The sequence below is a fragment of the Haliotis rubra genome, unplaced genomic scaffold (genome assembly GCF_003918875.1).
Source record: "Haliotis rubra isolate DU_JTF1 unplaced genomic scaffold, ASM391887v1 Scf403, whole genome shotgun sequence".
Taxonomy (NCBI): Eukaryota; Metazoa; Mollusca; class Gastropoda; order Lepetellida; family Haliotidae; genus Haliotis; species Haliotis rubra.
In genome coordinates, this window is record NW_025767084.1 from 682,302 (window position 1) to 707,690 (window position 25,389).

A 25,389-nucleotide genomic window follows, 5' to 3' on the forward strand; every position below is an offset into this window, starting at 1 on the left:
TCGAGGTCCCCTGACCTTAACCCACTAGAGCACGTTTGGGATGCACTTGGGAGAAGGCTTCGTGGTCTTAGGAACCAACCTCAGAATTTGCAGGAACTTGGCGCTGCCTTGCAAGAGCAATGGCGCAGAATCCCCAACCACGTGTTCACAAGCATCAGGCAGTCGATGAGGAGACGGTGTTTGGCAGTGGTGAATGCGCGGGGCGGCCATACACGATATTGAACTGAGAAATTTCGCATTTTTATTCTTGTGACTTGACATTCTGTATACCCATGTTTTGGAACGGCGGTGTAGCCTAATGGAACTGATTATGGCTAGGGCTTCCACGGGTACTCGAGTACTCGAGGACGAGTCGGAGTCTAGCTGGACTCGAGTCCATTTTCAAGGACTCGAGGACTCGAAAAAGGGAAGATAACTTGGATTATTTGACGTTGACAGACTGTCGGCCATGTGCTTAGCATGAGCGGCCGTTAACGTCTAATATTAAGATAAGATATAACTTTATTATCCCGGAGGAAATTCTTATACATCCAAACTGTCTCAAAATGAATATATACACAGTTCACAAAAATATACACAATAATCACATGCTCAAACCGAGATGCTATTTATAAATAAAACTGACATGATATAATTCAATTAACCACATAGGTAAAGAGGCTGAATAATTCTAGTTCTAATCACATGATGGTGATTCAAAATATTTGTTGCATTCACGAATACCTAATGGTATGAAAGACTGTCGAGCTCTGTTTGTTTTGAGGGAAGGTAATCGTCCGCAGCGTCCAGAAGGAAGTAGTTCAAAATGTTGAGATCAAATATATCAACTATCAAATCTAATTTTAGCTCCCTTTTTGACAATCTGGCGCTCATAGATAAATGGAGTACACTCTCGAAAGACACTCCAGAAATTTTGCAAGCAGTATTAACAATTTTGAAAAGTTTGTTTTTGTTGCGATGAGACAGATCCCCATACCAACATAGAAAATTGTAGGTCAACACACTTTGAATAAAGGTTTGATAAAAAACTGTCATTACGGTTTAGTCAATGCCTTGACGATAATAATGTTCAGAATCAGAAATTAGGCCAGTAATAGTGGCGTCACCTGCGAATTTCACAGTGAACAAGTCATATATTGACAAGTAACAGTCATTGGTATACAAAACGAAGAGTACGGATGAAGGAACACAGCCATGTGGAGCTCCAGTAGAGGTTGAGAGAAAAGAAAATTGATAGCCATTGACACTGACACACTGAGTTCTATGTACCCTGAATTCTTTAACCCGTCTGATGATGTTTTTATTAACACCTAGATTAAATAGTTTACTCCTCACACGGTGTGGCTGTATGGCATTAGTTGCTACAAGTCTGCAGATGAGAGTAAATATTATACATGGTTTGAGTTTTCACTTTTTAAAATGATTAGGTAACTATCTTGATAGACAATTGATAGACATGGAGAAAGATAAAAAAAATCAAATAAATGGGCGTATCTTGATCTGGATAGTGAAAAGAGCAAAATAACCAAATGACGCCAAATCAGGTTTTATGCAGTCGATCACGTGATCTTCGCATCGAAGCAGTACAAATTGGCCTCGAAGAATTGAAAAACACTTTTTAAACCAAGTTAAACGGTACTTGAAATACTGATTCTCGAATAACGTGCAATATGAAATGTTAGTGCAAGCAGGAAGATCAGTTATTGACGTCGCAAAGCAATGGGATGCAGCCGTCGTACTGTGTATGACTTGCGAGGGTCGTCTACAACAAAACTGGCACCACTTCTGATCGCCCAAGGTCGGGTCGTCCACGTGACGTCACGAGCAGAAGGTCAAATCGTCCTACGTCACCTACGTGACAGATTTCTGCCGGCTACACGAACCAGGGCTGAGATGTTTAGAGGTCGACTGTCCTCACAGACCATTCGAAATCGGTTGCGGGCTGCCAATCTCATTCTCGACGTCCATATCGTGGGCCAATATTGACGCCGTTTCATCCACGTCACCGTCTGCTGTGGGCCCAACGTCACCTCCGATGGACCCAGAGACTGGAATCGAGTCGTCTTTATCGATGAATCAGGTTTACCCTCAGATTCGCGGACGGCAGGCATAGAGTCTGGAGACGACGTCGTGAACGGTATGCCCAATGTTATTGTACCAGGAAGTCGACAGATTCGGGGGTTAAAAGTTGCATGGTGTGGGGTGCTTTTCTGTGGAACAACCGTTCCCGACTTCTGGTCATCCGTGGAAACCTCACAGCTGCTGCCTTACCGCGACCAGGTGCTCACCCTGAACTCGTTCCTTTCATGGCGGCTCATGGCCCAGGTCTACAGTGCCAGCATGATAATGCTCGGCCACATACCGCGATGTTGACACGAAAATTTCCTTCAAAACGCTGGAATCAACGTCATGGACTGGCCATCATCGAGGTCCCCTGACCTTAACCCAATAGAGCACGTTTGGGATGCACTTGGGAGAAGGCTTCGTGGTCTTAGGAACCAACCTCAGAATTTGCAGGAACTTGCTGCCTTGCAAAGCAATGGCGCAGAATCCCCAACCACGTGTTCACAAGCATCAGGCAGTCGATGAGGAGACGGTGTTTGGCAGTGGTGAATGCGCGGGGCGGCCATACACGATATTGAACTGAGAAATTTCGCATTTTTATTCTTGTGACTTGACATTCTGTATACCCATGTTTTGGAACGGCGGTGTAGCCTAATGGAACTGATTATGGCACTGTCAGTGTATCGAGTACATCACACAGATCTCAGCAATGAAATAATAACAATTTAACCACCTTACCATCTCTTGTTCTTTTATAGTGCCCTGAAGAATGAATGTGAAGTTTCTTTTTTGACTCAGTATAGTTATAAAAATTATAAACAACAATAATGGTGGTGATGATGATGATGATGATGATGATGATGAATACTCACATACATAATACTCATATGAGAAGTTATGATAATCATATGATTGTATCATACTCGCATGGCAATGTTTTCTGTTCACATAGGCAAAGTGTAAAGAGCATATTAGTGAGCAATATATAAACATCAGATGGCAATATATAATATAAATTTTACATGGAACTGTATGATATTAATATTGCAATGTACGATGTTCCTATAGCATGATACTGTAACACTATATTCAAACATGGTAATGTATTATTCAGAGGTCTATATATTATTCTCGCAATTCGAACCCAGTATGGTAGTATCCTGGGCGGCTAAGGGAAGCAACTCGTGCAGCCTTTGACGACTGGGCAACCTGTGTCGCAACATGTAAGCATCATATCGAAATGTAGTCAATTGTCCGCAGCTTGTGATGGGAAGTAGCGAATGTCTAAATAGTGAGGGAAGATCAGCTGCCATGACCTCATTTATTCAGCCGCGGCATATATGTGTCCGGACTAAAACCTGTAGGAACAGAAATCTATGGTTTTGAGGTACTTTAATGAGAGAATCCAACACTTAACAGCAACAGCATTAACATGAAGTCATAGAGTAGCTAGGATCACCGGTAGTAGACGAGAGAAACAATATATACTCATGCCAATAATGGTTGTCACCCACCTCCCCCCAACCCCAAACCCCACACACCTCACCCCACCCCACACCCCTCCAATTAAAAAACATTGAAGGGGGTGACAACCATTATTGGCATGAGCATATTTTCGTTTGATGATTCGGATACTGTCAGGATATCAGCAAATACAAATTTGCATTTTAAACCTTTATCTGTGAATGGGAGAATCGTGAAAATATACAATGACGTCATAAATCAATGACGTCAGTCCAATGGTTTAGGTCTTCTTTTATGTATTGATTTTAAACAGTATTGTTACTTTTTGCCCTTTCTGATGTGTTTCAAACGTAACATTATGTATGATCATATTATCGCGTTTTAATGAAAGAATGTACATGGTCAATGCTATCCTTTAGATTATTACTTTAGATTGTTTTCATGCATTAACAGTTCCACTGTTAGTGTGTGGTGCATTAAATTAGCAAATGAATTTAAACTGAATTTCTGTGTGTTGAAATCGAAAATTCGATTCGTAACATTTCTTAAAGTAAGTACGAATCCCATCTACACAAAAATAACATCTAAATTCGTATCTGAAATTGAGGATTGTATTGAGGAGTGATGTGCTATTAACAATAGTCACAGTCCCTGAACCATATTATTTCCCCTATAGACTAGCCCTCCCTGCAACGCTAAAGCTCTAAATGAAGCAAGTCTAGATTCCCCAGGTTATGAATCTCAGTGGTGGTCTCGCAATTTAAATGGGTTTATTTTTACAATCAAAATTATATATATTCAGAGACTAAGCAATAGTCTATGTTAACAGAGACCATATAATAGATGGTCTCTGATGTTAACAACAACAAACACAAACAAACAAACAAACAAAAACTATTCCTTCCTCTATAAGTCCAAATGGCCTCATCAGTGGAAGGAACCACTGTCAGATTTGTTGGAAACAACATTAAGCGAAACGGTATCACGATTTTGGGGCAAACAACGATTTTTTGCGGTAATTTCACAATCAACTTTATTCCATGTAACTCTTTCTGTTGTTTTTTTTCTTTCCGAGTATTCCTAAGAACATGATTATTTTTCAACAAAATCGCACATGCATATTATCTCTCATAGTATGTGGCTGTTTGAAGTTATAATATTAAGTAATATTATATTATATTATATTGTTACTTCACTCTGAACGTCGGAAAATGTTTTGTAAATCAGTTTAACCTATGTCAGTATCTTTCCTCTGTGTTTTTTGTGTTGATGTTGGTAGTGGTTGATTACTAACACAGTAACATATGATCTTACCGAAAGAAACGAAATGAAACCAACCAAAAAGTACCGAAAAGAAGTTACGCAAAAGTTAGCTGCTAAAATGTATGTAACCACTGGAAAGCAAGGACAAAAGCGCATGGTAGCACGTGACTTTATTGTCCGGCATTTGTTACTAAAAATAGAACAATCGGCATCGCTTTCTATTTTAAATTGCAAGATAGCTTCATTTGAGAAAATATTAATTATTAGAATAACGTTATTACAAAGTGTCCTTTGAGGGTTTACATAAATTTATTGTTGTTACATTCCATTTTAGTTTGTGGAAATCCGCATTCACTCCGACGCTGCTTCGCGACAACTTCCTTAGTGACAGAAATGATGGCCGACAACACTGCGAAAGTAAGTGCCCGTCTGAGTGCATCTAGCGGTCTCTGCGTTTGTATTGATTCCTGTTGTTCCATCATAACAATATATCATTTGATAGATTTCCATTCAATGTAGAGGACTGCCAAGTAGGTTAATTAAACATTAAGTGTTCTTTTCAATGTTATGTTTATGATGTTTACATTTGCAGACGATTCACCAGCTCAGACCATTATTTGGGATGTGACAGAATCGTCAGTTGATTTCAGAAAAATGTGTCACTATCTACTCTTGCGAATTAAAGCATCTTATTTTGTACCAGCATAAATATGATTTTATGCCACTGCAATTTAAAGACTGTAAGAGTAATGAATCTATGTTGGTACAATCATGTTTAAAAGCATTTTCGTTACTTACAGTCAACACGTTTTGAGAGCATTGAATATATTCGTATGTTAGCCGTTCACTGACGAATTTATACTTTATTTTGATGTATATGTTTGATTTACATGTATATTTCTTTTTAAATATCTAAATGCCTTTACTTAATGACAAGAATTTTAGGTATGTGTTAGCCATTTCTGTTAGGTTCAAATCTCAATTGGTTCAGATCCTCTAGAATCCATTTCAAAGGTATGACTTTCCCATCCTTATGGAAGATGTACTGATTGCTCAGAAGCCATACTAGTTAGTATTCAAGAAATAACTGAGATACAGGTTCACCAATCAATATATATAACGTAATGTTATATGAAGTAAATAAGAGACATAAGTAATACCTAATAATATCACTTACAGAGAGGTTGGCTGCTAAATCAAAATGACTGGGTAAATCATGAAGTCTGTTCTGTAAGTTATTTGAATATAACCCTCTCTGTCTTTAGTGTAGTTCCTCCCTTGTCCAAAGCCCTGTCACATATATTTTTTAAGAATGTTTCTGTACAACATTTGTTTGGTTTCGACTATATCCTTCAGTTGAATAAAGTCAAGTAGTGCATGCACTCAATATTTTGTATTTCATTTAGTTTTGTGAAAGAGTAGCATATTGCATTAAACTATTTGTAAATTAACTTTTGTACAAACTTTTTGTATTTTTCTCACGTATCATTGGGATTCAAATGTTCCATGTTATTGTTCTCTAAGATTGAGTGTGTTTAGTTTTATGCCGCACTCAGCAATATTTCAGCTATATGGCGGCGGTCTGTAAATAATCGAGTCTGGACCAGACTATCCAGTGGTCAACTGCATGAGCATCAATCTACGCAATTGGGATACGATGATATGTGTCAACCAAGTCATCGAGCCTGACCTCTCGATCCCGTTAGTCGTCTCTTACAACAAGCATGGGTTACTGAAGATCAATTCTAACCCGGATCTTCATAGGTTGTTCTCATAGAATATATTGTGATTATGGTACATACATATTATTGTGGTTATATTGTATAGAAATTGTTGTGATGCTGGCTAATTAATTTGTTCACAAAACTGCTGCTGACTGAGGGTGCTACCATTACTTGACCTGTGCTGAAGACATAATTTGATTTGAATGTCATACAAAAACAGAGCTGAATGACTTTTGAATTCTTTTTACAAAGGCAAAGTACAGGCACAACACTAATAAGAATTACTTATACCTGTGAACAGTGCAAAAAGTATCTTGCTGCCATAATGTTTTACATGTGGACATTTCACCACAGGAATGCACTTTTTTAGCCAATGATTTTGAAAAAAAACCCAAAATATTAGGGCATAAGCAATTAATTCTTCGTATTTAATGTAGAGCTCACAATTTCTGAGGGAGGTATAATCATTTTGTAACAACTTCATTATCAGACTTTTGTAATGATGATGATGATGATGATGACAATGATGATAAAGATGATATGCTGTTTGTGACTGGTCATTATTTGTGTGTGCAGGCCGATGACCCGGCTTCAGCAGAGAAGTCATCAGATATCGCAGTAGAAGAAGGAATCAAGGAAACTGAGGATCAGGTACCTCCATTTTCCAGCTGCATTAATTTTGACAACTGTAATTTTATAGCTGGATCAACATGATCAAACAAAATAAAGCATGAAAGTCTAGGGCATTTTCGAAAGAAATTGATGAATCCAAATATTTTTCTGTTCACCAGCTCAAAGCATACTTTGGACATTTTTACTGGTAGGTGTTACCTTAAACACACATGAGTCCTTGTTCATTGGTGTATTTTTGTGACAGCGGTACATGTTTGAATGTCTGTGATTCAGCCAACCATGGAAGCGGTGAGCATCTCGGATCCCTCCAAAACATCATCGGAGACGGAGGCCATGTTGAGAAACCTTGAAATGGATCCATACAATGAGGATGAGGTACACAATAATAATTGTGATTATAGTCTGGATGGCATTTCCAGGAATAACATTTAGCAGAGTTATCTTCCCTGAAGATGTGAATACAAGGATGATTTTAAGAGGATGTCATTAGTAATAGTATTTCATATTCTTTCACAATACATGTTTTCTTTTAATGATGATTTAATAAGAGAACATCTTAAGAATCTTTCTCAAAAGTTGTTTGAAGTTTTAGACCATTCAGGGTGCAGGATGTGCTCACCTTTTCGCAAACTCCTGGAATCATTAGTATTTTATAATCATGATAATGATTCATAAACACATGCTCATGATATAATCAGAATTGTACATTTAACTATGCAAATATGTTTTAACAGAATTGAAAGTGTTTTCTCACTTTTATGTTATTAGTTTGATTTCTGTGCAGTGTTTTTATGATCTCTTTAGAATTCTGAAGAAAACCAGACTATGTTTGAACAAACTTTTAATGGTAGACATGGTAGACAGGGTAGAGACAGCATTGACTTTCAAGGCATTCTGAATGTTTAGTACTTTTCAATCAATGGTAGACACTAATTAGGACATTAAATATGATGTTGAATATTCTTGATTGTTCAGAAACAGTTTAAACTTCTTTCCAGAATTATGTGTTATGAATATGTATTTAAATGTTTTGTTTGGTTGTTGCCAAACACTATTTTATGATAATCTTTTAATTTCTTACAGGCTGAACTACGATTCCTTCACTCAAAACCGACATGCTTTGTTGTGATCGGGAAGCCGGGGGTAGGGAAGACGACAATGGCTAGACGGCTGGCTCAGGAGTGGAAGTGTGAACTGATCAACTGTGAGTCATCCGTGTTGCTCATAACATCAACCACTGGGCCAGATTCAAATGTATACAGGCCACCATGATATAACATAAATAGTGCAGGTTGACTCTTGACCTGCTTTATATATAAGAGGCCCTAAACTACATCACATGGTTTTACAAATTATCATTCAGAAATTCCCAGTTCCTCAGAAGTTATATGAAAATATCAATATATAATATAATAACACCAATTTTAAACAATATCACAAGTTTTCTCACTCTTTGCCTGCACTTAATTTGTACATCAAATTCACATTGTGCATGCTTCTCCATAAAAATTATCATCACACACACACACGCACACACACACACACTAGCCATAAATTATGAACAGTCCCTTAAATATTATTTTATTAGATTTTACGCCTAGATAATTTCCTTTTTTTACATGTTTTTAGGAAAGAAAAGCCTTCTTTAATTTCAAACTTACCACTGTGTGAGAGCAAGTTTACCTAGTTGTATAATTACTGGACTACATGATTACCCATTGAAGAAGTGGAGCCAGGACGTTCTGAAGGTGTAATGACATAATGGAATGCTAAATTTTGGTCAGTGGTTAGTTTTAGCCTGTGGTCAGTGGTTAACATCAGTTTGGAATATAGGGGGTCAGACTGTGAATTGTAGTGTACTGTGAGGAGGGTTCATGGTCCCCACAGTACACTCAGATAGAGATTATGATTATTATTGTTGTTTTGCCTTACTACCATACATTGGTTGGCATTGTCGTTTAACCTTGCACTCAGCAGTATTCCTGCAGTTTGTAAATGATCAAGTCTGGACCAGAAAAACCAGTGATCATGAGCTATTGGTTAAACACAGATGATAAAAAATCAGTCAGACTTTACTCATAGAATTCCTGACCGATTATAAGATGAGTCATTCCAGTACAACTCAGGGCTCGATTTAGTGCTTTGTTACTTGCACTAGTGCAACCTAATATTACAAAGTGCAACCTTGTTATTAGTCTAACTTGCACCAGGTGGAAGTCAATTTTTGAGTGGGTAAATCTCTGAATAAAACATCTAAATAATTCAATAGCATACTTCTTTCATTACATAGTCAAATAAAAGCAGTGCAACTGGAATTGGGCTGGTGCAAGTAGGTTTTTATCTTAGGTTGCACCCAGTGCAAGTAAGTTAACATCTCTTAAATCGAGCCCTGCAACTGAAGGCCATTACAGGTTGTCTTGTCGACTCGTACTGAACATAAATGTCTTCCAGCCACGGACCTGCTCCAGCAGAACATTGAGCTGCAGACAGAAATGGGACTGAAGTGCCTGGAGATACTGAATCGAGGAGAAGCCATACCGGAGGATACCGTCATTAAGATGATCGACGATAAGGTCAACTCACCGGAGGTTGCTCATCATGGTGAGTTTGGTGATGATGCAAGCGTTGTTCCTGTTGTACGGTAATGTGAAGAACGATGAAATATTAATGGTTAGTTACCTATCATTTTGATGTGATGCTTCTTGGGATGAGAGTTGAGTTTGGAGCATCGGACGTTTACCTGCTGTAGCCTGTGTTGTTAGTGCTGCAGCATTGTGAGACTCAGGAAGCACTTAGTTAACATCCACATGTCACTGAAAATAACAATTATATATACAACATAGAAGTGAATTAGGTACCGTTCATAATTTATGTCTAGGGTGGTGATTATTTTGAGAGGGGGTGGGGTGGGGGTGTTTCTCACCCATTTTTTCGGGTGAGGTCGGGGGTGGGGGTGTCAATTTTGTACACATGTATTGGGGAGGTGGGGGGCAGGGATGAATAATAAAAAATTTATGCATAAAAATTATGGGAAGGGGTTAGGTGGGGTAGGGTGGGGAGTTCATTGATAATGCACATGACATGACGGGGTGGATGGGCACTTAATTTGTACATCAAATTCACATTGTGCATGCTTCTCCATAAAAAGTATCATCACACACACACACGCCAAAAATTATGAACAGTCCCTTAAATATTATTTTTTCAAAATAGTCTCCTGTCAGTATGACCCATAAAAATTACTTTTATTTTATAAAAATTTGCTATCAGTATTTTAGCTCACAATACAATACTGATATTTCACTGAGCATTGGGTGAATTGTTAGTTTGTACACTAGCAGTAGTTGTCTTTGGTTTAAAGGTTGAATTTTAATAATTTTAAGACAAATAGAATATGACCTTGAGTTATCTCCCCTTCAGGCTATGTGCTGGATGACTTCCCCTGCCTGTCGGAGGAACACATGACGATCCGGGACCAGCTGGATCTCATCCGGAACTGGAAACTGAAGCCAGACTTTATCATTAACTTGAAGGTAGGGATACGGAAATCCCATTGTGACTGTGATTTGAATAGGACCCCAGCTTGTATGGTTTGTTACAGAATAGTTGTCCCTGGCAACCAGTGTTTATCTTTAGCAGTGTTTTAATGGATTGGGTGGTCAGGCTTGGTAGTAGCTTTATTGTGATCAGCATAGGAAATTGCTCATTACATTAATCCCTTGTTTATCTGGCCCAGAGTTGATTATCGAAGGGCACTTGTTGTATGTTAGAATACTTCAGATTGCTGCATTAAACAAGAATAAAACTATTGCTTGTTGTCACGGAGATTTTGGTTGGATTGGTGAGACTCAGTAACTTGTGAGTGAGTATGATTTTACGCCACTTTTAGCAATATTCCAGCAATATCACGGCGGGGGACACCAGAAATGGGCTTCACACATTGTACTGACTGAGTTTAGTTTTACACCGCTTTTAGCAATATTCCAGCAATATCACGGCGGAGGACACCAGAAATGGGCTTAACACATTGTGCCCATGTGAGGAATCGAACCCGGGTCTTCGGCGTGACGAGCCAACGCTTTAACCATTAGGCTACCCCAACGCCCCTCACACATTGTACCCATGTGGGGGATCGAACCTGGATCTTTGGCATGATGAGAGAACGCTTTAACCACAAGGCTACTTCACCGATCCAGTAACTTGTGCCAGCATGTTCTCATTACCCATGCTGCTCACCACATCAACCACAGGACAGGATTAGATTATTTACAAGTCACCATGATATAACATGAACAGTACTGACTTCTGTTCTCATCAGTATCTGAGAGTGTTAGTGTTGGGAATCGGTTGAAATCTCACAATTGATGATTGTTTCATTACCAACGAACAATCATTGAAAAAAATTGGTTAGCATCATTTTTCAGATTTTCCTATCCAGGTTGTTATTGCAGATATGTATAACATGATTCAACTTGCTACTTTAAAGTGATGACTAATATATCATGAACATAAACTTTCTGGAGTCTTCAAGAAATATTCAGTCATGGCTTTTCAGTTAGTGAAGTGAGTTTTCTAAGAATTAAACACGTTTTCAGGCCCTGACACTTCAACGATAAGTTCCATTGTCAAGTATTTCAAAGACTAAAAAAGTAGTTCCAAAATCGTTTATGTTCCATTATGAGAAAATGTGATCGATTGCTTGGTCGTTTGGTCACTGCGACCAATCTTCGATTTTTTCAATTAATCGGAACACCACTAGAGAGTGTAGTGAGTGAATGTTGTTTTCTGTTATATCAGGGCAATGAATGTAAGTTGTACAGTCTTGACACAAGGTACCAGTGGTTATTTGCAGGAGCAATGCTCAGTGTTCAAGATATGACTGAAAATCAGCAAAGTTACTCATTGCAACCATATTGTTCTTGATAGACAAACTCTCTGAAAACATTGGAGTTTTAACTATGTTTTCAATTTTTTAGTTCAAAATTTTACCAGAGAGTTAAATTCAAAGCCTTTTGTAAGTCGCCTCTTTTTACTTGTAGATTCCAGATCGTGATATTGAGAAAAGACGTCTTGGCTGCAAGATCGACCCTGTCTCTGGAGAAATATACACTAAGGAGGTGTATGCTCCAGAGAAGCTCATCAAAGTTGTAAGTTTAAAGCTGAAGTGTTTCATTGCTGATGAATTCTCTAATATTTTGTGTGAGAAAACAACCTGTAATTATTTCGGTTGATAGGTATGTGCCAATATTGTGTAAAATTGTCAGAGGGGATAACTCAGAATAAAACTTACAGAACTATTCTGCGAGTACAAACAAAGGTACACGGGTAAATATAACCAACAATTACTGTTTGAAAATAATGTATGTATAATTATTTGATATGTTATATGATTTCAAGAATGAGGACAAGGAAGGGGAGGAAGAAGAGGAGGAGGAGGAAGAGGCAGAGGAAGAAGAGACAGCCAATGAGGTAAGGAATTCCAACAAAGTGTACAATCCATGTTTACACAGATCCTCATTGACAACCTTCTGACAGTGAAACCCTTTGAGTCAGGATCCTGTTAATTTGGGAGTGAGTGAGTGAGTTAAAATTTAAAGTCACTTTGGCAATATTTCAGCCATATCGTGACTAAGTTAATTTGGTAACACAAACCTTTTGATGTTTATTAGGAGGAGCATCTCTATACAATGAAGCCAAAATTGGCAGATTCTTATCATTAGAAACATCTCTATACAATGGAACTTCATTGTTAACTTATTATGGCTTGAAATGCTTACATGTATACAAATCGACATAACTTCTTGAACATGTTTTGTTGCACTGGAAGTTTGCTAGGGTAAGCAATTTCAGAAGGGACACCCCAGTCAAGATTGACTGGATTTCATTGTAAATAATAAAGGGATATTATTATATGTATTCTTTGTGGACAGGGGGATGAGCCGCTGATTGAGCTGCCCCCTGAGATCCTGGAGAAACTCATCAGGAGACCCGAGGATCTCCCAGACCAGGTGGAGGAGAACCTGCGCAAGTACAAAGCCAACATGCTGCGTATCCTGGAGGTCAGTATCATACACCTTCCTTGTATACTACTTTCTGTAGTAACTCATAACTGTCGAGGTCAGTCTGTGTACAAACACCTTTCTGGTACATGGGTGGAAATTTACATTGGCCACATGTGGTAATCTGTGACTAACAAGGTCAGTCTGTATACAAACACTTTCCTTGAACATGGTTGGAAGGTTACATTGAGCACTTGCAGTTACCAGTGAAGACTGAGGACAGTCTTTATGCATTCACACTTCCTTGTATATGAGTGGAAGTTCATATTGACCACTTGCAGTAACCAGTGAAGACTGAGGACAGTCTTTATGCACTCACACTTCCTTGTATATGAGTGGAAGTTCATATTGACCACTTGCAGTAACCAGTGAAGACTGAGGACAGTCTTTATGCATTCACACTTCCTTGTATATGAGTGGAAGTTCATATTGACCACTTGCAGTTACCAGTGAAGACTGAGGACAGTCTTTATGCATTCACACTGACTTGTATATGAGTGGAAGTTCATATTGAGCACTTGCAGTAACCAGTGAAGACTGAGGACAGTCTTTATGCATTCACACTGACTTGTATATGAGTGGAAGTTCATATTGACCACTTGCAGTAACCAGTGAAAATCGAGGTCAGTCTTTATGCATTCACACTTCCTTGTATATGAGTGGAAGTTCATATTGACCACTTGCAGTTACCAGTGAAGACTGAGGTCAGTCTTTATGCATTCACACTTCCTTGTATATGAGCGGAAGTTCATATTGACCACTTGCAGTAACCAGTGAAAATCGAGGTCAATCTTTATGCATTCACACTTCCTTGTATATGAGTGGAAGTTCATATTGACCACTTGCAGTAACCAGTGAAAATCGAGGTCAATCTTTATTCATTCACACTTCCTTGTATATGAGTGGAAGTTCATTAATTGACCACTTGCAGTAACCAGTGAAAATCGAGGTCAATCTTTATGCATTCACACTTCCTTGTATATGAGTGGAAGTTCATATTGACCACTTGCAGTAACCAGTGAAAATCGAGGTCAATCTTTATTCATTCACACTTCCTTGTATATGAGTGGAAGTTCATATTGACCACTTGCAGTAACCAGTGAAAATCGAGGTCAATCTTTATGCATTCACACTTCCTTGTATATGAGTGGAAGTTCATATTGACCACTTGCAGTAACCAGTGAAAATCGAGGTCAATCTTTATTCATTCACACTTCCTTGTATATGAGTGGAAGTTCAGTAATTGACCACTTGCAGTAACCAATAACAACAGAGGTCAGCCTGTATTCATGCATAAAATGTTGCTCATTGGTGGAAGTTTACACTGACCACCTGCAGGATCCAATGACTATTGGGGTCAGCCTGTGTAGTGTTAAATGCCAGGAGAAAGTGTTGTAATATTTCTGTAGTGAAGAGTAGATTGTTGAAATACAAGTAAAGTGTTGTCTTAGCCAGATTTTAACAGCGCTCAAAAGTTAGTGTTTGAATAGTATCTAATTATTCAAATGTCAGTGACAATCACTACAGATACATTGACACAGTTTCCACTGCCTCATAACAATGCAGTCACACATCTTAGCGGAATAACTGAATGCATTGTGGCATACTCAGCAGCCATTTTGACCACCCAATCCCTTTTCCAGGACTACATGGCTGACCATGATCAGCAGTACCTCGTGGAGTTGGACGGCAACCTTAGCAGCCTTATGCTCTTCAAGGTAAGGAGATTATAACGAAGAGGTCACTTTATATAGGTTTCCAACTAGAGCCATCGGCCATAGATGGCAGAAAATAAATATCAATTGTTATGACACTTACTTTCTCTACCAATCAACTCTGTGTTAAGTGTCTTATCTTTTTAATAATAATTGACTAAAAGCGTGACATGATCATGGATCATTGTTCTTGCTATCAAGCACATGTTTCAAGACTGGGTAGCTTTTGGTATAGTGAGTGAGTGAGTGAGTTTGGTTTTACGCCGCTTTTAGCAATATTCCAGCAATATCACGGCGGGGGACACCAGAAATGAGCTTCACACAATGTACCCATGTGGAGATTCGAACCCAGGTCTTCGGCGTGACGAGATAACTGTGAGAGCGAACGCTTTCACCAAACCGCCCCCTTTTGGTATAGCCCTGAAATAGTACGAAACAGCATTCACTCACCAATTTCTAATTTGTCTTTGTCTATTTGTGGGCAGTCGGTGCATATCAGGATATCATTCAGGAAATGATAGTAACGGTGGAATATATTCACGATATAAAGAAGACTAGAAATTACTTTTGAAAAATCTGTTGATTTTACAGGCTCATTATTCAGGATTTAACCATGTTAAATTTAAGTGTCTCAAACTAAATGTACAAACTACAAACAAGCTTATATCAAACCTGGGTCTGGAATCCCCATATGGGTACTAATGTTTACCTAAAGTTCATTTGTGAAACCAGCCAAGAACTGATGTGGCATAACTGTGAGACATGATGATAAATTTGACTCTGGTGATGTTGATATAAAGACAACAATGACCATTGTGTACCTGTTACAGCAACTGATGCAGAGACTGAGTTGCTTCGTCCTCCGTCCCGCTGCTGTCCCCATAAGGCTGTATGACCCCGAGGAGGACGACATCTCTGAGGACATACAGACAGATGAGCTCATGCGGCAGATTGCAGCCAAACAGATGGTAGCTCCTCGGTTCCGCTGGCGCCGGAGTCGCTGGGCTCGCAGTTGTCCTGTGGCTCTGTTTGAGGGAAATGTTGTCAATGGAAAACCAGAATTTGCTGTCAGGTAAATAGCTGAACTGTTGTCAATTTTTATATTATTATAGAAACTACTTAAATATTCATGAAATTAAATTTTATAAAAGGAAAAAACTTTTGTGGTAGTTTTTTACCTGACAATACTTATGAAATGTTCACTGACTTTACGTTGATAATTCATGATGACATCAGAGTAAAATATTGTTGCAGTGGCTCGGATTCAGTATTCATCATTAGGCAAAATGCCCTTCTTTTAGTTTGTTCACAGCATGAATTGTTATCCCTTTGAAAGTGTAACTACTTGTGCTTTTTGCATGTCTCCATGCATAATGTTGGTGTGGTAAAGAATATCTACATGTTGTTGTGTAAAATACAGTTTGGAATGGATGGCATGAAAGACAGACATCTATAGTGATATGTATGTGGTGGCTTTTGACAGAAGTGTATTCTTCTTCTTTGCCTACATCAAGTTTCCTTGGGAAATAGTTTTCTAATGATATGTATATTCACAGTTTCCTGGATAAGATGTACTTCCTGTCCAGTGGAGAAGCAATGGAGAAGTTCCTGAAGAATCCCCGGCCCTACCTCCTTCCCCCTCAGCCCCGCCCTGCCGCCAAGTTCTGTGTGCTGGGTCAACCCCTAGCAGGGAAAACCACACTGTGTCATCTACTTGCACAGAAATATGGTGCAAAGGTAAGAATACTTGGGTTTTTCTCTCATACCCACAGCTGATCAGAGTTGTCTCCCCTGATACACATTTCTATATATTCTGTCTTCATTCATTTTACCCCTGGCACTGGGGAAGAAGTGTTATGACTTGATTTGACTGACCCCACTTCATAAATTTTACATATGATGGGTTTTGTATGACAGTTTGTGTGTTCTTGGCAGGAATTAGGTTTTCACTAAAACAGAGACAAAAGAATAGTTAGATCAGGTCACTTGGCTGCGCTCGACCATGGGATATCAGTTTATATATTCTTTATGAAATGCTGCACTTGTCAATTTGTTTTCAGGTTTGTCTCTATTATATTTCTGTTTTGTAATGAAATATTAATGTCACCAATTTCATACTTTTAAAGCATACAATGGATTTAAAGCTTTGTCAGAAGGATCAACAGATCTCAGCGTTGTCTCCCCTGATACACACAATTTACATTTTCTGCATGTACTGTCACTCTTGTTTGGTGTGTATATGTTATGTATGTGACAGATGAAAATGTAAAGAATCACCCGCAGCTCTTAACTTTATCTGTGTCATAGTCATAAAGTATGTTTTGTTGAAAGCAGTATTAGTATTGTAAATCATTATGACAGGCAAGGCTGAGATGTGAGTGTATGTTAGGGATGTTTAGTGGACGTTTGTGTTGCCCACAGCAGCCCTACAGGATCACTTTCCCTTCAGGTGCTGAACATGACGGAGCTGATCAAGCCAAGGATGGCGGAGGAGAAGGAGAAGGCCTTGCAGCAGGTGCGTGACGAGGCTACGGAGGCTGCCATCACCACGGTCAAGGCCAAAATCAAGGAGCAGATGGATGCTGAGGCAGAGGCAGCAGCAGCAGCGAAAGAAGCAGGTCAGTGGAGGGATGGGTGTTGTAGGGGGCAGTACAGAGGAGGGTGCGTGTTGTAGGGGTGGTACAGTGGAAGGTGGGTGTTGTAGGGGGGTAGTACAGAGAGGAGGGTGGAGTGTTGTAGGGGGTGGTACAGAGGTGGAGGGGCGTGTTGTAGGGGTGGTACAGTGGAAGGTGGGTGTTGTAGGGGGGTGGTACAGAGGAGGGTGGGTGTTGTAGGGGGTGGTACAGAGGAGGGTGGGTGTTGTAGGGGGGTGGTACAGTGGTGGGTGGGTGTTGTATGGGGTGGTACAGAGGGAGGGTGGGTGTTGTAGGAGGGTGTACAGTGGAAGGTGGGTGTTGTGGGGGTGGTACAGAGGGTGGGTGGTGTGTTGGTGTTGTAGGGGTGGTACAGGAGTGTTGGTGGTACAGAGGAGGGTGGGTGTTGTAAGAGGGTGTGGTACAGTGGAAGGTGGGTGTTGTAGGGGGTGGTACAGAGGAGGGTGGGTGTTGTAGGGGGTGGTACAGTGGAAGGTGGGTGTTGTAGGGGTGGTACAGAGGAGGGTGGGTGTTGTAGGGGGTGGTACAGTGGAGGGTGGGTGTTGTAGGGGGGTGGTACAGTGGAAGGTGGGTGTTGTAGGGGTGTGGTACAGAGTGGAGGGAGGGTGGGTGTTGTAGGAGGTGGTACAGTGGAAGGTGGGTGTTGTAGGGGGTGGTACAGAGGAGGGTAGGTGTTGTAGCTGTGCTTGGTATAGAGAGGAGGGTGGGTGTTGTTGTAGGGGGTGGTACAGAGGGTGGGTGGGTGTTGTAGGAGGCAGCACACAGTGGAAGGTGGGTGTTGTATAGGGGTGGTACAGAGAGGAGGGTGTGTGTTGTAGCTGCTGGTACACAGAGGAGGGTGGGTGTTATAGGGGGTGGTACAGAGGTGGGTGGGTGTTGTAGAGGTGGTACAGAGGAGGGTGCATGTTGTAGGGGTGGTACAGTGGAAGGTGGGGTGTTGTAGGGGGTGGTACAGAGGTGGGTGGGTGTTGTAGCAGGTGGTACAGTGGAAGGTGGGTGTTGTAAGGGGTGGTACAGAGGTGGGTGGGTGTTGTATGGGGTGGTACAGTGGAAGGTGGGTGTTGTAGGGGGTGGTACAGTGGAGGGTGTGTGTTGTAGCTGCTGGTACACAGGAGAAGGTGGGTGTTGTAGGAGGTGGTACAGTGGAAGGTGGGTGTTGTAGGGGTGGTACAGAGGAAGGGTGGTGTTGTAGCTGGTGGTACAGAGGAGGGTGGGTGTTGTATGGGGTGGTACAGTGGGGAGGGTGGGTGTTGTAGGGAGTGGTACAGAGGTGGGTGGGTGTTGTATGGGGTGGTACAGAGGGTGGGTGGGTGTTGAGGGGTGGTACAGAGGAGGGTGGGTGTTGTAGGGGTGGTACAGAGGAGGGTGGGTGTTGTAGGGGGGTGGTACAGAGGAGGTGGGTGTTGTAGGAGGTGGTACAGAGGTGGGTGGGTGTTGTAGGGGTGGTACAGTGGACAGGTGGTACAGAGGTGGGTGGGTGTTGTAGGGGTGGTACAGAGGAGGGTGGGTGTTGTAGGGGTGGTACAGAAGAGGGTTGGTGTTGTAGGGGTGGTACAAAGGAGGGTGTGTGTGTTGTAGGGGTGGTACAGAGGAGGGAGGGTGTTGTAGGGGTGGTACAGTAGGAGGTGGGTGTTGTAGGGGTGGTACAGAGGTGGGATGGTGTTGTGAGGGGTGGTACACTGGAGGGTGGTGTTTGTTGGGGTGGTACAGAGGAGGGATGGTGTGTTGGTAGGGTTGGTACAGAAAGGAGGGTGTGTGTTGTTGGGGTGGTACAGAGGAGGATGGTGTTGTAGGGGGTGGTACAGAGGAGGGTGGGTGTTGTATGGGGCGGTACACTGGAGGGTGTGTGTTGTAGGGGATGGTACAGAGGTGGGATGGTGTTGTAGGGGGCGGTACAGAGGTGGGTGTTGTAGGGGGTGGTACAGAGGAGGGATCGGTGTGGTACGGGCTGGCACAGAGGTGGGTTGGTGAGGACTCTGATTTGTGGGGTTTCTGTTGGGAATTGATGAGAGTTTTTTTTATTTTTATTGTGATGGGTGTAAAGGTGTTTTTTGGATGTGGATGGATGTTAGAAATTGAAGAGGGGTGTTGGGATTCAGATGGGTGTAGAGGAGGTCTTGAGATTCTGATGGGTGTAGAGGAAGTTTTGGGATTCTGATGGGTGTAGAGGAGGTGCTGGGATTCTGATGGATATAGATGATAGGTGAGGATTCTGTTAGAAATTGAGGATGGGTGTGGGGATTCTGATGGGTGTAGAGGAGGTGCTGGGATTCTGATTGGAATAGATGATAGGTGAGGATTCTGTTAGAAATTGAGGTGGGGTGTTCGGATTCTGAAGGGTGTAGAGGAGGTGCTTGGATTCTGATTGATGTAGAGGAGGTGCTGGTATTTTGATGGGTATAGAGGAGGTTTGGGGATTCTGATGGGTGTAGAGGAGGTACTGGGATTCTGATGGGTATAGATGATAGGTGGGGATTCTGTTGGAAATTGGGGATGGGTGTCGGGATGCCGATGGTTATTGAGAAGGTGTAATGATGCTGATGGATGTAGAGGATTGTTGGGATTCTTGAGGGGTATAGAGGATGGGTGTGGATTCAGACAATTATCGAGGAGGGGGTGTTGGGATTGTTGAGGGGTATAGAGGATGGGTGTGGATTCAGACAATTATCGGGGATTAATGGGGATTCAGATGGGTATAGATTACCCTCCACTTCCAGGTGTTGGTGAGTATAAGATTACAGCAGCCATAACACTTGGCTATATTTTTTGGTCATGTTATTACATGTAATTAGTTTTCAGGAGGACATGGCGAATCAATAAATGTCTGCCAGATGTCACAACACACATGGCAATACTAATACTGCATTAAAACATTTTGACTAAAATTACTTTTTGGAGATGGTGAAACAAATTCTTAAAAATGTTCAGTCTTATTACAATAATCATTGTGGATTGGGCATTGATTTCATTTAAATGCTTTTATTTGATTCTGTCTGCATAACCAGTATGCTATAGCCAGAATTTTTGCTGTTTTATGGTAGTGGTTCTGTGGTAGATTGGTTGCGTAACTAAACATTTTTACTTTTCATTTTTGTATTTGAATGCTTTTTTATTTGGCATCTATTCTCAGTGGGAATGACATGAAGTGCTACCTATCGCCAGTAGTGCTGTGTGTGTCTGTACATGTGTGTGAGGTGTGTCTGACTAACAATAGATGTGTATGGCTTTGTTATAACAGCAGAGCTGGCAGAACTCGAGGCCGAGGAGGCGAAGGAGCAGGCTGATGGTACTACCTATATCACCCTTTAGATATGCTCACTCTAAACCCACTATGTTCATGTTCCCCACCTATGTTCACTCTCTTATGCTCACCCTTTCTCCCACCCTATGTTCACTCTGTGCTCACTCTTTCCCCACCCTATGTTCACTCTGTGCTCACTCTTTCCCCACCCTGTGTTCACTCTATGCTCACTCTTTCCCCACCCTATGTTCACTCTTTGCTCACTCTTTCCCCACCCTATGTTCACTCTATGCTCTCTCTTTCCCCACCCTATGTTCACTTTATGTTCACTCTTTCCCCACCCTACGTTCACTCTAAATCTACTGAATGTTCACTCTATGCCCACTGTATGTTCACCTCATGCTCATTCTGCCCACTCTATGTTCATTCTGTGACCACTTTTCTTTTTCTGACTGTGTGATTGTTTTACTTTTTGTATGATGCTTTAGAATTGCTCCCACTATGCTCACTCTGAGTTCACGCTATGCTATGTGTGGTTGTATTTGACTTACAAATCATACTGTAGAAATCTCTACTGATCTCTGTGTCATATCAACAACTCAGTATTACATGTTAAAGAGGTATGTCTTCTGCAACATATACTGAGGGAAAAAAATAAGGGATCACATGAAAGCACAAGTGTTCCTTTATTTGTTTCTAGGTTTCTTCACAAGTTATGCGATACAACACTTGTGAAGAAACCTGAAAAAAAATACAGGAACACTTGTGCTTTCATGTGATCCCTTATTTTTTCCCCTCAGTATATTTTCTTAAATTTAAAATATAATTTATGGCAAAGCCACTTGACTTCCAGTTTTAGTTTTTATCACTGCTAATTGCATAATATTTTCCTTCAATGCACTTTACACTGAGCTTGCTACCTATGATTATGTAGTCCTTGGATTCTGAACTTGTGCTGAGTACACTCACAATGTTCAACCTGTACTTGATCCTTCTGGTCGTACAGAAAAACATGGTTACAACGAACACTGGCGCATAGATACAATTTGTTCCTGACTGTAGTTTATTACTCGTGGAGGAGGCGAAGGTGGTCCAGTCATATAAGCTGCAACAGTTAGCCATGCAGAGTTATGTCCCTTCGGCATTCCAGAATCCTATGATTGTGGGTTAGACTGACTGACTGAGTTTAGTTTTACGCCGCTTTTAGAAATATTCCAGCATTATCACGGCGGGCGACACCAGAAATGGGCTTCACACATTGTGCCCATGTGGGGAATCGAACCCGGGTCTTCGGCGTGACGAGCCAACGCTTTAACCACTAGGCTACCCCACCGCCCCTTGTGGGTTAGAGTCCCAGTTTCCACTGGTTATGTTTCTAGGTTTGTCAGCTCCTTACCAGTGAGTGGGTGTCACCATATTGATCAACATCAGAGACCTGTATCAGTATGGGCTTTTCTCTTACGCCAAACTGCCAGATCCAGATAAAGCTTGATAACTGTGCAAAACAGCGTTAAACCCAACTCACTCACTCAAAATTCAACAAACCTCATCTGTCATCTGAATTTCTATGCATATGTATGAAAATATCAGTTCATGGATGTATTTACATCACCTTGGTATTTTCGGTTTTAAGTGGTATAAAGGGCCGGTGGGGTAGCCTGGTGGTTATAGCGTCCACTTGTCACGTCGAAGGCCCGGGTTCAAATCCCCACATGGGCACAATGTGTGAGCCCATTTCTGCTGTCCCCTGCCGTGATATTGCTGGAATATTGCTAAAAGCGGCGTAAAACCATACTCACTCACTCACTTAAGCGGTATAACAAGAATAAACAGTTACAGAATAGCGTTGACAATATTTGGAAGAAATCAGCTGTGTTAGAATTCAGTGGGGAGAGTGTGAACAGTTATATGACATTTGCCATAATATTTAATAAAGCATTCTGGATTCAAATGGTTTGTTATAACCACTATTATGTTATATCCAGGTTTGTTATAACCATGTTATACCGTATTACAGGCACTTGGTTTACAGGTAATCTTTTAACCAAACCATAGGGTTAGTGGGTCAAAATTAAATGATATAAAAATACTTCTTATACAAAACTTGTGGCACTGATCTCTTTAAGAATTTTTTGTCATGTATAACAAAGATAACAATTTTTCTGAAGTGAAGTTAAAGAATTACCTTTTTTCCTGTACTGACATACTTTGAAAGTTTGATCATTTTTTAAATTTGTTAGGTTTAATGTTGACAAGAGATATGAAGATTTTATATTTAATCCATGTCTGTAAGCCAAGTAGATTCAGAACCAGGACCTTAATTTGTACTCAGTGTTAAACATCTATGAAATCTTCATGCTCGTCTTTCTTCATCCTCCTGGTTCTTTGTGTGTTTCTAGAGCTATTGATCTGGGTTGGATTGCTAATCTAAAATTAATACCCATTTCTGTGCTTGCGTGTGTGATCAACCTGTAAAACGTTCTATATTTTTTGTAATGCAATAGTTTTAGAATTTCATGCGATGATCAATTGACTACCAGTATTTCTATAAGCATTCATAATGACATCAATTATACTTTCTGTTGGCTGCATATAGGAGGCACTGTGGCCAGATCTTGTGATATTTCTTGTTACAAAAGAATCTGATGCTACACACCATAGGCGCTATCAGAACCATGAACTAATGTCAAAAGTTCAAAGAACTTATATTGAAGGTCCATGAACTGATATCCAAGGTTCCATGAACTATTATCCAAAGTTCTATGAACTAATATCCAAGGTCTATGAACTAATATCCAAAGTTCAATGAACTAATATCCAAAGTTCTATGAACTAATATCCAAAGTTCTATGATCTAATATCCAAAGTTTAATCAGCTAATATCCAAAGTTTAATGAACTCATATAAATGGTCAATGAACTGATATCCAAAGTTCCATGAACTAATATCCAAAGTTTGATGGACACGTACACAGTTCTGTTCCATAATATACAAAGTTTTGTGAACTAGTATCCAAGGTTCTTTGAGGTTATATCCAGTGTTCCATGAACAAACATCCAAGGTTCTATGAACTGATATCCAAAGTTCCATGAACCAATATCCAAGGTTCTAAGAAGTAATATCCAAGTATCTATGAAGTGTTACCCCAGTATTCTATGCAAGTGTTTATCTACTGTTGCTTGTTGTGTTAGATGATGATGAAGATAAGGAGGACAAGTCTACTAAAGATGGAGGTGAGAGTGTGACAATTGTGACAAAATATGACAACTGTTGTCAGAGCATGTTCCACTTTCAAATTGTACACAGTTTAAGTCATCAGCATTTTAAATGAATAAAGTCAAATTTGCTATTTTTAGATTTGCTGTTTTACATCTGAGAACTAGCTCACTGGGTGAAGCATTTACCTAAAAGCAAAAACTAGGCCACAAAAAGGAAATTAGTTAAAAAAAGTGAAATACAGTACTTCTGAAATGTGCATTTGTGTTTTCTTCCATTTATGATATATATTTTCTAGATTATCATTTTAATCAATTTTGGTGATGGGTTAGATTGTGTACAACTGGAAGTGTGGATTAGTATAAACTAGTTAGAACCAGGGATACATTCTGCAAAGTGATCTTATTTCTAACATAATTTGTGTCCATTCCATAATATGGACAATGTTTGTAGTAAGATCACATTGTAAGGCCCTCAGCACTGTGTAACCTGTGTTTAGAATCCTTGCATGAAGTGTGCTGATACCTTTTCTTAGACATAGTTTTTCATTTTGTTACAATAAACCATTTTGCATGTTGTAACTTAGTGGACAGTGTGTTAGAAGCATGAGAATGTAGATTAATCATTGAAGCTTTCAGACTTTTAATCATGAACCAATAATGTGTAATTATATTGTAGTTGTTATTTCGATGAAGGTAGATAAATCAAACTTTCAGCAGATTCAAGCAATACTAATAAATAATAAAACATTTTCAAAATTGGTGGGTGGTGGGTTAGCCTAGTGGTTTAGCGTTTACTCATCATGCCAAAGACCTGGGTTCGATTCCAACATGGGTACAATGTGTGAAGCCCATTTCTGGTGTCCCCGCCAGGATATTGCAATATATTGCTGAAAGTGGCGTAAAGCCTTACTCACTCACTCAAAATCAGGTGCTGTTCTGATCCCTAAACCAAGACTAAGTGATAACGTGGAGAGATAGTCTGAACAGGTTGTGTGGAGAATATCAGTGTAACAGCACATAGACATTCACTTACATGCCATAGGCTGGACTTTCAACATGATGTTAGCTGACAGGTTTGGTATCCGTAGATGTGTGTTAGAATCAGATGAAGATTTAACCATGACAGGATTTAAATTCACACAGTCTGCTCTTTTCTAAGCATAGTATGGTTGATATATATTATCATTGGACTCCAGACAAATGATCCTTAGCATGATCCAAATAGTAAAAATACCTATTCATGTTATCAAAATAGTAAAAAAGATAAAATACCTATTCATGTGATCCAAGCAGTAAAATGACTTGTTCATGTGATCTAAATAGTAAAATACCTGTTTTACAAAATCAAAAAGAA

The 25,389-nt window shown here is 40.2% G+C and overlaps 1 protein-coding gene and 1 long non-coding RNA gene across 2 annotated transcripts in view; one reads left to right on the forward strand and one right to left on the reverse strand.

Annotated features, from left to right (window-relative positions):
* Positions 1–4,442: 4,442 nt before the first annotated feature.
* Positions 4,443–25,389, forward strand: part of LOC124287654 (adenylate kinase 9-like) — a 57,037-nt gene continuing 36,090 nt past the window's right edge. The window contains 15 exon segments of the mRNA XM_046724157.1: positions 4,443–5,208; positions 7,092–7,166; positions 7,422–7,523; positions 8,232–8,352; positions 9,600–9,749; positions 10,569–10,681; positions 12,188–12,295; positions 12,546–12,617; positions 13,079–13,207; positions 14,851–14,925; positions 15,753–15,994; positions 16,479–16,659; positions 17,372–17,540; positions 20,815–20,862; positions 24,009–24,050. Coding sequence (XP_046580113.1) covers positions 5,185–5,208; positions 7,092–7,166; positions 7,422–7,523; positions 8,232–8,352; positions 9,600–9,749; positions 10,569–10,681; positions 12,188–12,295; positions 12,546–12,617; positions 13,079–13,207; positions 14,851–14,925; positions 15,753–15,994; positions 16,479–16,659; positions 17,372–17,540; positions 20,815–20,862; positions 24,009–24,050 — 1,651 coding nt within the window. The 5' untranslated portion in view covers positions 4,443–5,184.
* On the reverse strand, positions 9,839–15,831 carry LOC124287655. Its single transcript, XR_006901302.1, has 3 exons — positions 15,744–15,831; positions 10,548–10,651; positions 9,839–9,961 (listed from the first exon to the last, which is right to left on the reverse strand). It is a non-coding gene; the product is annotated as an uncharacterized LOC124287655 (long non-coding RNA).